The 12,088-nt window shown below is 39.6% G+C and overlaps 1 protein-coding gene across 1 annotated transcript; it reads left to right on the top strand.

Moving 5' to 3' along the window:
* The first annotated feature begins 5,932 nt into the window (after positions 1–5,932).
* Positions 5,933–10,889, top strand: LOC129737559 (uncharacterized). Its single transcript, XM_055728720.1, has 2 exons — positions 5,933–7,175; positions 7,456–10,889. Exons 1-2 carry the CDS (start codon positions 5,933–5,935, stop codon positions 10,887–10,889), a joined length of 4,677 nt encoding a protein of 1,558 aa, XP_055584695.1.
* The last annotated feature ends 1,199 nt before the right edge of the window (positions 10,890–12,088 follow it).

Below are 12,088 nucleotides of genomic sequence, written 5' to 3'. Positions count from 1 at the left end.
ATGAAAGCCATTACGCATAAAACGACAGTTGCAGGAGCTTTTGGTTTTCTCAATTTTCATTTTTTTTCTGTCAATAAGAAGATACATTATGCTGCATACATGTAGGTGTAAAAAATATCACAAACAAAAATTCTAACTGAAATCATAAGAAAATGTTATTGGATGAATGAAATTTTATGTACACTAACGCAAAGGTGAGGTAAGGGCATAACGAGCACCTGGGCGATGTGAGCACCACTCTTTTCTACGAAAGTACCGTAAACAGGGGGAACATTGAACACTTTTTTAACTCATTTTCGAATATTTCGGAGGGGGTTGCTTTTTTGTAACACTAAATTCTCTAAAATACTTAATGAGGTAAGAAGTATAAAGCATGATCATTGATAGCAAACGACATTAGTGGCTATTACTGAATGTTTGTTACAAAACCAGATATCATGTTCTGGGGTAACTTTAATCACTATGGTTAACGTACCTCAACATGTTGAAAATTATAGTTTTGATGCCAATTAGCACAGATGGCTTAAAACATCAATAACAGTTTTTTTTTTACTTAATTGAATTTTTTAACGTTTATATACGAGCTTAAATATGCTCAAAAGATGGGCAATGCTGCTGCATACATTTAGAGGCAAAAATTATAAACATTTCTTAGTATGTTTTAGCCTCAAAACAAATTAAATTTTACCATCATGCATTTCCCTAGGGTTCTCCTACTGTTTCTATGTTTTTTTTATTGAAACTTAACCATTTGATAGGGTTAATAGCCATTTGTTCTATACAGGCTTTCTCATAGAAAATGACCGTTTTTTTTAATATTCAAAAATTATCATAGAATGACCATAAAAATAACTCCTATACATAACAATATTCCTTGATTCTTGCAGTACAATTCATGTGAACTCAGCACAAATCTAACTTGTATCCCATAAAAGATATTTGATGTTATAATTTTTTTTTCAAATTTATTTTTTTTTAAATTTTAGCGTTTTTGACTGCTTATTTGAAAGCTGTAAACCGTAGGATGAGAATAAAAAATCTCATAAAACTGCTTTGTATAGCTATGCATTACCTAATAAACACATTATATTACATTATAAATAAACACATTATAACCATTGCAAAAACATATAATCAAATTATTAAAAACTCTAGCAAGCAAAGTCGGCCATTTTTAAATACCTACTTTTCCATGGATTCAGACTTTTTATTTTTAACCAACTGATTTCAAATTTTACTCTGATAATTGGTGACCCAAAAGGCGTAAAAACATATAATAAACACATCCGGCAAACAAAGCTGAGTGTGTGTGTGAATGGTTGACTTCATCGAGTTGAATTCCCTGCTAGATTCTACGGCAAATATGCTCATCATGCCCCGATTAGCGGTGCTTATACTGCCCCAGGGGGGGGGGGAGGTGGTGGTTTTCTCAGTATGCCCCTATATAGAGACTAATTTTAAGTTTTCGACAAAAAGTTTTAAAATGCATTTTAAACGTTTTTTACTAGTATTTCGAGTTTGAGCCAGATACTAAAAAGACTCCTTCAGTGTCTGAACACGAAACAGTGATGTAACTCACATAATATAGCTGTTTCTATGGTTTGATAAGTTCCCTCCTTAAGAAGGCCAATATGCCCTTATCTCCGCCATTAATTTATTTATTTGATCGGGATTCGTTCAGGTAAAAAATCAAGTGAAAACCATTGAAACTTTATAATTTTTGATACAATTGTGATGTCATAAGGCATGAAAACATTAATGGCAGTAATTTTTGGTTTTGACAAACTAAATTTTACATATTTTCTGTCACTAAATCAGAAAACAATTATTACAACAAATTTTAAGACTTTTATCCTAAATTGTTTTACTTTGTGGATGAATATTTAATGTTAGCAAAAGTGTGATGCAAGTAATCGTTTTACAGCGTATGGAAACGAGATGCACAAGGCGTCACGTTTATTTACGTTATGTTGCATCATACATCAGATGAATTATAAAAGAATTTATTTTAAAAAAACACGTGATTTTCCGAAAAATATCATTCCTCCGACATTGTTGGTATAGGTTAATAAAACCAATTCAAAGTTTTTAGATGATATCGTCAAGCCAATCCATCATTCGAGGTAATGTTTTTTATGGCATCGAAAAATCTTAAGAATTGGCAATCTTTTACTAGATATTTCATTTTTTTTTTCTGAGAAAAATTCATATCTAAATATGTGTAAAACTATGTCACTGTTACATATCCAGTCCGAAATGGTTGTATTCGATTAATAACGCAAGATAAGAAGTTTATCATTATTTAAAAAAAAAACTGTCCATTATTCTCCGTGTAGACTAACTACTCCTCAGACTTGTTTACATTTAAGTAAATTATTTTGAATTCTCCGTTCTGATTCTATATTATATATATTTTTTCAATCCAAATTCCTCTGCTGGATCTTACTTCCAGAATAAACTGGCTTCAATTTTTGCCTTCATTCGAATCTGAAAAACACTGTCGCCGGGCTCAGCCCAACAACGATCACAATCAGCAGCGTGTAGCCATTTCGATTCTCACCTAACGTTTGGCTCGGTAGCAGCAAATCTCTCCCCGGATTAGATTTCTTGCTTGGGTTGGCATAAGCCGGTGTGCTAAATAATTTATCAGATAACAAGAAAAATCATGCCGGCTTTTCCCCCCACTCCTTGCTCCTGACTGGGAAAACAGCTGTCATCATTGTCTGGATTCCGGAACATTGGCTCGTCTCTCGATCGAAATAATGGCTTCAGAGGGATTAGAATGAAAAAATGTTGGTGGTACCCTAGCCGGGGGAGAAAAAGCTCCACGAAGCCTCTTACTGAATGGAATATCATTTCATCCAGGTTGGTACATCAAGCGACTTTTAAACTCACCTTCAATGTCACGTATTGTAATCGAAAAGATGTAACGTTATCTATAGCCTATCTACATTGTATTTCGAATTAACATGAAAACCTCAATTGAAATGTCAATAGCAAACTCGACGTCAAGGTTTGGTTTCGGAATTGTGACTAAGAGTAACAATTCTGAATCCTTATCTATTCTTCAATCTTATCCATAACCGTCAACTGGGGCATCATGTCACACTTTTCAACTTCAATGGCTTCAAAAAACTTAATTTCCACAGATAGTCATACTGTTTGTACATCAAAAGGTTGAATTAAAGTTGATGGGACATCAAATTGACGTAGTGAGAAAAATTATTGGTTTCACCAGTTATTTTTAAATTCACAAAAACATGCGTTTTTCACCCTTCTAAGATAACGGGGTAAGTTGGAACAAACTTTGTTTTTTTTTTTTTGATAAATCAAATAAAATCGTTTGAAAATTCATAGATTTGATATATTTGTGATGTCATAACACATAAAGCACCAATTGCAGTAATTTTTGGTTTTGTTCAAATTGAATTTACATTTTTTTTTCTGTCAAAAATGTTTCTACAGAAAAAGCATAAGGGTGTTGCATACATTTAGGGGTAAAAAAATTCTTCAATAAATTCTACTAGCTGAAATCATAAAAAATAATGTTGGATGGATGGAATTTTGAAATTTACGAACGCGTGATGCAAAACAATCATATATCAGCATATGCAAACGCAATATAAAAGGTGCATCTCAATGGATTAATTTAAGGGCCTTCTGAATTATTCTACCGATAGAGGGAAAAGCAATGCCATCTGTCGCATTTTCAAACAAACTGATTGCTGCTAACAGATGGCAGCACAATAAAAAGTCAGATTTTTGGGTTGGTCGTATTGGAACTATGTATATAGTTAACAAAATATAAGAATCTTAAAATGAAAATTTTAGTCATTATGGTCATTATGGGCTAGTAAATTAAATTATAAGCACTAAGATTCTTTTATTCCAAATTAATAATTTATAACATAAACACATAAGATGAGCAATCTTTTTTTACCTTATATCACCTCATGGTAAAATGGCATATTATTCGTTTTTCGAGTAGGAACAAATGAAGTATGCATTTGCAAAATCGATAAAAAGCGACCGATCATATGAGGAAATCCTCCAGATACATACATCTAAAATAAAAAAATAAAAAAAAAACAAGGTTGAGCAAAACTTTCAAATATCGAAAACTTACTGAAAAATGCACTATTTCTGATATTCAACGAACAATAATCGAATAATTAGCATAAGTTTTCGAAGAAACAGTGCATGATTTTTTGATAGGAATTTCTAAAATGTTCGGAAATCTTAAATACGTTTTTCTCGATTAGAGCCAACTGCTGGTTTCGCCCATATGAAATGTTACGCAGGTCGTTTTCTTTGACATGAGGTTTGACAGCTCTAAACGCTGATGGCGACACCTCTCTGTAAAATAGCTTCATCCATCGATCCATTGTAAACACTGCATGATCAAAATTCAAGCGCCTGTTGATAGGCAATGAAGTTTAAAAAAATATTACCCCAATAGGATTGAAGTCTTCACATTATGTTTGAGTAATAATTTTCATAAAAGTATCGTATTTTTGTTAACGAAATGTTTTTGGTTTGAAAATTCACACAATGTCACCTAGCGCATTCCTTCATATCAAACACGAAGGACACGGGACTGTTGTTTTTTCTACAGGATTCTCATCACAAACGTCTGCTGGATGCAACAAAGCAAATCAAGTGCAATTTGCGTGTTTCCGAGAGTGCAGTTGTTTTACTACTCCCATCCCGTCGTAACGAGATCACATCACAGCTTGTCATTTGAATGAAAAGGCTTCTAACTGGTATTACGACGATATGGTTGTTGGCTCCTCAGAGTGGGATTGCCGGCAGTAAAACATTCCACAAAATACTGCCACCAAACGAATAGATAAATTTACACATGCGTTCACATGTATGTATGTTGGTACCTACACTACACACAGCCTAGTGGTTGCCCATTCAAACGCAAAACCTCACTTTCGTTGTCGTCGATGGAAAATCCCAGCGCAGTCATATCAATGGGGAAAAAGGGTTGGTTTTGCGTACGGGTTTTGCGCTCTGTGAAAATGTCAAGTGTTTGGATAAATCGACTTTCATTTCTCATTTCAGTATCTAGCAGTTATCTGTCATTCTGTACGGTCGCGTCGAATTGCTAGTTCTTTAACGCCCAGCGCACAGCAAAACGAAGCACCATTGGCGCCTGAACAAGTTTTGTCTGGTTTTTAAAGAATAATTCCTATGTCACTGGTTTGTATGAAAAGAATGTGAGGCAGTCGGCTCAGCATTTTATTTGTTATTTTAAAGAATGATTACCAATGGTTACGCAGGATGTTTTTTTAAACAAACGAAGTCGATTCAAACGTTTTTATGAGTACCGTCAACTGGGGCATCATGAAATAATTTTCAACCTCAATAGCCTCTGTAAACTTCATTTCCACAGATAATCATACCACTTGTACATAAAAAGTTTTAAGGTTGACTGTACATCAAAAATTGTAGGTTTCATAAGTTATTTTCACCCTTTTAAGAAAAAAGGGGTAAGTTGTAACAAATTTTGTTTTAAATGAAAAAATCATATGAAAACGTTTGAAAATTTTAAGTTATTGTTTTATTTGTGATCTCATATCACATATAGCACCAAGAAGGATTATCCATCTCTAATCTGTAGGAAACTTTTAAAAGCAACTCCATGGATCGTATGTACGCATGTAACGTGGAAAAACCATAACAATATTTATTAGGATTTCCCTCGTCGATTGATTGCGATTCGTTCAACCTTTTCCCAGATGATTTAGAGTCTATCTCGATCCTGTGTCGTGTTCGGACGTGTTTCCCGCACAAGCGTTTTTAAGTGCCCATCTTCTGTATCACAGACATCCTTTTGTAGTGAATCTTTTTCACCGTCAAGCTAGGAAAAATATTTCCAGCTTCGAAATCTCCGAGTGCATAAAATAAGTGCACAGCCGCCGCCATGGGGGAAAATACCCCGCCATGGGGAAAGTCCCCAATCCCATCAAGCTCCAATCAAAGACAAATCCCTGAATGGATGGATCCGAACGGAGCACACGGACCGATTAAGTTCCTGCTGCTCAAACCCGCCCCAAACAGCAAACTGCCGACTTACCCATTCATAATTTCAAAAACCGTCGAGCTCGCCGCCGGGCAAATCGTAGGAGGACACCCGTGCGACCAAGGACAAGCTTATCTGCTCAAAGTACGATCCCAAAAGCAAATTGACAAACTGTTATCCGTCAAACAGTTGATTGATTCAACTCCCGTCACCGTAGAGCTCCACCCAACACTCAACAGCTGCAAATGCGTGGTAACTTGCCGGGAAGTTGCTGGCGCTACTGACGAGGCATTAACCAAAGACCTTGCCAATCAAGGGGTAACCAACGTGTACCGATTTACCAGAAAGATTGACGGAAAAATTCAACCCACCAACACCTTTGTCCTAACCATCCAAGGAACCCTAGTTCCCACCCACATCCGATTCGGCTTCATTCAAGCTCAAACCCGTCCGTACTACTCTCGACCAATGACTTGCTTGCAGTGTGGCATACTTGGACACACCAAAAAGCACTGCAAGAATGATGTCACCTGCCTTAACTGCGGAGAAAAGCAAAGCCACAAAGACTGCCAAAAAACACCCCACTGCGTAAATTGCCAAGGCTCCCACCCCAGCAACAGCCGATCTTGCCCTGCCTTCCAGGCCGAGCAGGAGATAATTAAAATCAGGACCGACAAGGGCATTTCACACAACGAAGCTGTTAAAGAATATCGTCTCCGCCAAAACCAAACAACATCAGTCCAACAGCGACTCAACCAAGCCAGCCTAAATTCCGCAATCAACGACAAGAACAAGGAAATATCAGAACTCAAACAATTGGTAGCCTTTCTCACCACCCAAATTGAGAAACTCACAAGCCAAGTGAAAAACCAAAATCAACCGGATCCAGGATCACACGAGGAATCTGACAGCGACACCGACATGACCAGTAACAGCTCCACAGTTAGCACAATCTCCACACCCAAGCGCTTTTGGAAGACATCCTCCGAAGACTCCCCCACCGGAGGTGACCCCATAAAAAGCCAAACTAAGGAACGACCCAAGAAAAAACGATCGCGCGGTCAGAAAAATCAAGCTCTCCCATCCACTTCGCAAACCACCCAGCCAGGTAAAACTACAACACCAGACCCCTCCAAGCAGTTCGGTAAGTCACAAAACCATAACCGTTAAATTAAACCTATCCCAAACAAATATGGATACATCGTCAAGCACACTAAATAGAATGCAGAACCAATCTTACAATACCACCGTGACTAACCGACCCGCTCAAAAAAAATCTCAAAATTTTGCCATCCAGTGGAACACTAGAGGCCTCACAAAAAGACTTCCTGATATTCAAATCCTCCTTTCAAATGCTTCACCGACTATTTTTGCCATCCAAGACATACTTACGAACTCCAAAATCCCTCAAAACATCATAAAAGGATACAATCTACATACGATATCCGACCCATCATCACGCCAAGGCGCCGGTCTAGCCGTAAAAATCAACACCCCATACAAACTCCTCAACATCAACACCACTTTAAACGCAGTCTGTGTCAGAGTCCACACACCGATAGACATAACCGTCGTATCCCTCTACATTCCTCCACAACTGCCCTACCATCATTTCACAAGTGAAATAGAGCATCTCTTATCCGAGCTTCCACCCCCTTTCATCATCATGGGTGACCTAAACGCCCACTCCACTTGCTGGGGCAGTTCCCACACCACCAATAAAGGCTCCTTTTTGGAAGACCTAGCCTTAAGCCGAAACTTGACTATTTTAAACAACTTGCAACCAACCAGAATAGACCCTGCCTCCGGCAATATGTCCGCTATCGACATCACACTGGTCTCATGGGAGCTCGGACCAAAGTTTGGTTGGCAAATTTTTGACGACACCTTCGGCAGTGACCATTTCCCTATCTTGATTAAGCTCGAACACCCTACACCTAAATCCGCGACCAGACCTCGCTGGAAGTACGACGAGGCAGACTGGATAGGATACCAAATTGAAGTCGATAAATCCCTAGCCCTTGAAACATCGTTATGCATCCCCTCCTTCACAAAAATACTTTTGGAAGCAGGAACTAAAAACATCCCGAGGACCAGCGGCGTCCCCGGCAAGACTGCAGTCCCTTGGTGGGGTCCAGAAGTCCGTTCCGCCATTAAAAAAAGGCGAAAAGCACTACGATACCTGAAAAGAATTCCAAATGATGATCCTAGAAAACAACAGGCACTCTCAGAATTCAAGACAGCCCGTTCACTAGCCAGAGCCGTAGTTCGCACCGCCAAAGCCAACAGCTGGCAGAAATTCACAGAAGAGGTTCATCCAAACACCCCAACCAATGTTCTCTGGAACAAAATAAAAATACTCAACGGCGAACACCGAAGCAATCCCTTCCATCTTCTCCTGAACCAGAAATACATAAACGACCCTTCCACCCTAGCCAACTCCTTCTGCTCCCACTTTGCATCCATATCATCTCCCTCAAACACCACTATGCTACCTTTGCCAACAAACCCATCCCTGAACGAAAGGATCTATAACACCAACTTCTCTTTCGACGAACTTGAGGCAGCTTTGAGGAAAGTCAAGGGCCTCTCAGCCGGCCCCGACGATATTGGTTACCCCTTTTTAAAAAACCTATCACTCACCGGCAAAACAACGCTTCTCCATATCTTCAATAAAATCTGGATAAATGGCACTTTCCCCAACTGCTGGAAACTGGGTCTAGTCATCCCTATAGTAAAGCCTAAACAAGATCCTCTCCTCCTGGATAGCTACAGACCCATTACTTTGCTGGCCTGCACTGGCAAGATAATGGAACGAATGGTAAACCGACGACTCCACGCCATTCTCGAAGGACAGTCTCTGCTAGATCATCGCCAATATGCCTTTCGTAGTGGTCGATCTACCGACGACTATTTTCAAGAATTAGAAATGCTTCTTGATTCACCCTCCCAAAGGAACTACCATACAGAGTGTGCCTCGCTCGACCTGTCTAAAGCATTCGACCGTGTCGACAGAGTCGCTATCATAAATCAACTGAACGAATGGGGAATAGTAGGAAGGATAATGCACTACATAACCGACTTTCTATCAGACCGCAGCATCCAAGTCCTCGTAAACGGCACACGCTCCGAAAAAATAACAGTCCACGGAGGGGTCCCTCAAGGATCAGTGATAGCCCCCACCCTATTCCTCATCGCAATCAACTCCATCTTCCAAAAAATCCCGCCAAACATACAAGCACTGGTCTACGTAGACGACATTCTGCTCATATCAACATCAGCCTTTCCCAAGACTACCAGGAAAAGACTCCAAGAAGCCTTGACCGAAATAGCAAACTGGGCACCCACTGTGGGCTTCCAGTTCTCACCCAGTAAATCCTGCCTCCTACATATCGGTCCAAATCGAAGAAAACTCAAGAAATTGCCCGACCTCACCATCAACAACCAAATAATACCACTGACCCGCTCCACCCGCCTACTTGGTATTTGGATGGATGACCGACTAAACTTCAATCTTCATCTGAACCAGATTCGAAAGAATGCCAAAGCTAAGTTATCCATCCTTCAAATCCTAGCCAACAAAACCAGCCAGGCCCACAGAGACTCCCTCTTTCGCTTCCTCCACGGTTGGTTTCTTCCTTCAATCCTACACGGGCTGGGCCTACTCAGCCGAGCTAGTTCAGAAATCATCAACAAATTGGAACCTCTGTACAATAGCTGCATACGAATCATTGGCTCCGCTTTCTGCACCAGCCCAATCAGTTCACTGATGGCTGAGAGCGGCCAAACCCCATTCCAATACACAATCGCTAAACTTCTATCATCAAAAGCCGTGCGTTGGCTCTCAAATGGGGGCTCCAGCGAATACCAAATGGTTGCTAGAACGAACACCCTCCTCTCCAACCTGACGGGCAACGAAATCCCACCGATCTGCCCCAGACCAGAACCTCGTATTAGTTTCTGGAACGATAAAACTCCCACAGTAAATTTAAGCCTGATGCGAGTTATTAAAAAAAATGATCCCCCAACAATCATTCAAGCCCACTTTAGACAGCTGGTGGAACATAAATTTGGCCACCTCCCTCACGCGTACACAGATGGTTCCAAAACCAACAACGGCCGAGTCGGGAGCGGCGTATACAATGGTAACAACAATCTAAGCCTACCTATCCCATCGCAATGTTCGGTCTTCAGCTCCGAGGCGTTCGCAATACTAAAAGCAGCTGAAACATACGATCCAAAAACTGTCATCTTCAGCGATTCGGCCAGTGTGCTCTCCGCCTTGTCACACGGCAACATTAAACACCCTTGGCTACCAACCATCACCAAAATAGCTCTCCAAAAGCAAATCACCCTTTGCTGGGTACCGGGGCATGCCGGAATCCCCGGTAACGAAGCCGCCGATCGACTTGCAGCTGCAGCCAAGCTTTCGGATCCCCCGCCGATAGCCATTCCTCAACAAGATGCCCTCAACTTCATAAGAAGATCTCTACAAGAATCCTGGGACATCGAATGGAACTCCAATCTCCATGCAAAGTTGCGTGAAATAAAAAACTCCACGGTCAAATGGACAGACAGACCGACCCAAAATGAAAGAAGGGCTCTTACCCGCCTCCGTATCGGCCACACTCGCCTCACACACGAACATCTTTTAACTAAAAGCCACCCTCCAATCTGCCCATGCTGCGACACAGAAATCACCATCAAACACATCTTGGTTACATGTCCTCAATACCATCTTATCAGACAGACCTGCCGTCTTGCAACAAACCTAAGGGAAATTTTAAGTAACTGCCCGGAAGAAGAGACCAAGGTTCTGGCTTTCCTTCGGAAAGCCAAACTTTTGCATAAAGTCTGAACTAAAAACCACCCCAATGACCCTAATGGGTTAAACACCATTTTCATCGAGGAAGAATGACCTAAATGGGTTAAACTCCTATCAAAAACAAAAAAAAAAAAAAAACCAGATGATTTAAAAATGTAACATTTTTGAGAACATGTGTCGGTCAAATCGTTAATTACTTTTGTATCAGCCATGGGAAAGAGAAGTCCCCTTTTAATATTGACAAAGGAATTCTTGAACAAACAACATGTTGGACCTCATCTTCCATTTTCTGAACTTCTCTCTGCGTTAACGAATGGGTTTCTTTTTTAAAAAGTAGTTGGATGGGTCTACATCAAACAAATTGTTACTTTTCCGCTTTGCACGCGTAAGGGGACCACCGAAAAGGCGAATATGTGGAAATCGTTGTATTGGACAAGCTCTCCATCCTCATTTTTGTTCAAAGCCTGCTTATATCCTGCATTGTTTGAAATGTCATCGCATCCCCATTTGAAGGTTACTTTCAACTCTTGTACGTTTTCGACATCCGTTGATCATTTCAAAAACATCATGAGTCTTTTATTGGTATGATCGATTAAACATTGAAGCGAAGTTGAGGCCGATGAAGGACTTATTTAGATTACTAATCAAAAATTCAATAAAAATCAATTTTATTTAAGTTGTTCAAATGTGTCCAAAATAAATATATATGACCAAGGAATATTTAAAGAAGGTCATAGTTCTGGTAGCACTGGTTTCGGACTATCGCGTAGCTTATTTTAAGATAACTAAATTTGGATTTGTGAATGTTTTCGTCGGGTAAATGTTGAATGATTTCGTGCAATCAATAGTTAAAGTGTGCGGGGTTAAAATAAGTGCGGAGTTAAACAGAAAAAGTTCTGTGTAGGAGTAAAAATATGCGAAATCATTTCTCATACTTTGGTGCTTGGATGACCGGTTGTGTTATTTGTTTTGAAAGCTGAAACGTTTGTAAAACGTTCACAAAAATGGTTAGAGATGGCGCTTAACGAAAACCAAGACATGGTTCGAATCTTGGGAAGCGTTAGCGTTCGATCCAATATTCTACACCAGCAAAACTCAGCTAAGTATTTGTCCATACCACTTTTTTTTCACTTTTGTTTTTCTTTTATTTAAATTTTGTAACCATTTTTATAAGATTTTGATTTGTCGCAGTTTCTTCTTATGTCTCTTTTTCATATTTATTTTATTATAAA

Source organism: Uranotaenia lowii, chromosome 1 (assembly GCF_029784155.1).
Source record: "Uranotaenia lowii strain MFRU-FL chromosome 1, ASM2978415v1, whole genome shotgun sequence".
Lineage (NCBI taxonomy): Eukaryota > Metazoa > Arthropoda > Insecta > Diptera > Culicidae > Uranotaenia > Uranotaenia lowii.
Note: the sequence above shows the minus strand (reverse complement) of the source record. Positions and strands in the feature narration are given on the sequence as shown.

Bases quoted from the DNA above. Each gene is read 5' to 3' on its own strand.
- LOC129737559 (XM_055728720.1), top strand. From the start codon at position 5,933: ATGGGGGAAAATACCCCGCCATGGGGAAAGTCCCCAATCCCATCAAGC. The intron at 7,176-7,455 runs GTAAGTCACAAA...ACATCATAAAAG, and splicing joins AGACCCCTCCAAGCAGTTCG to GATACAATCTACATACGATA.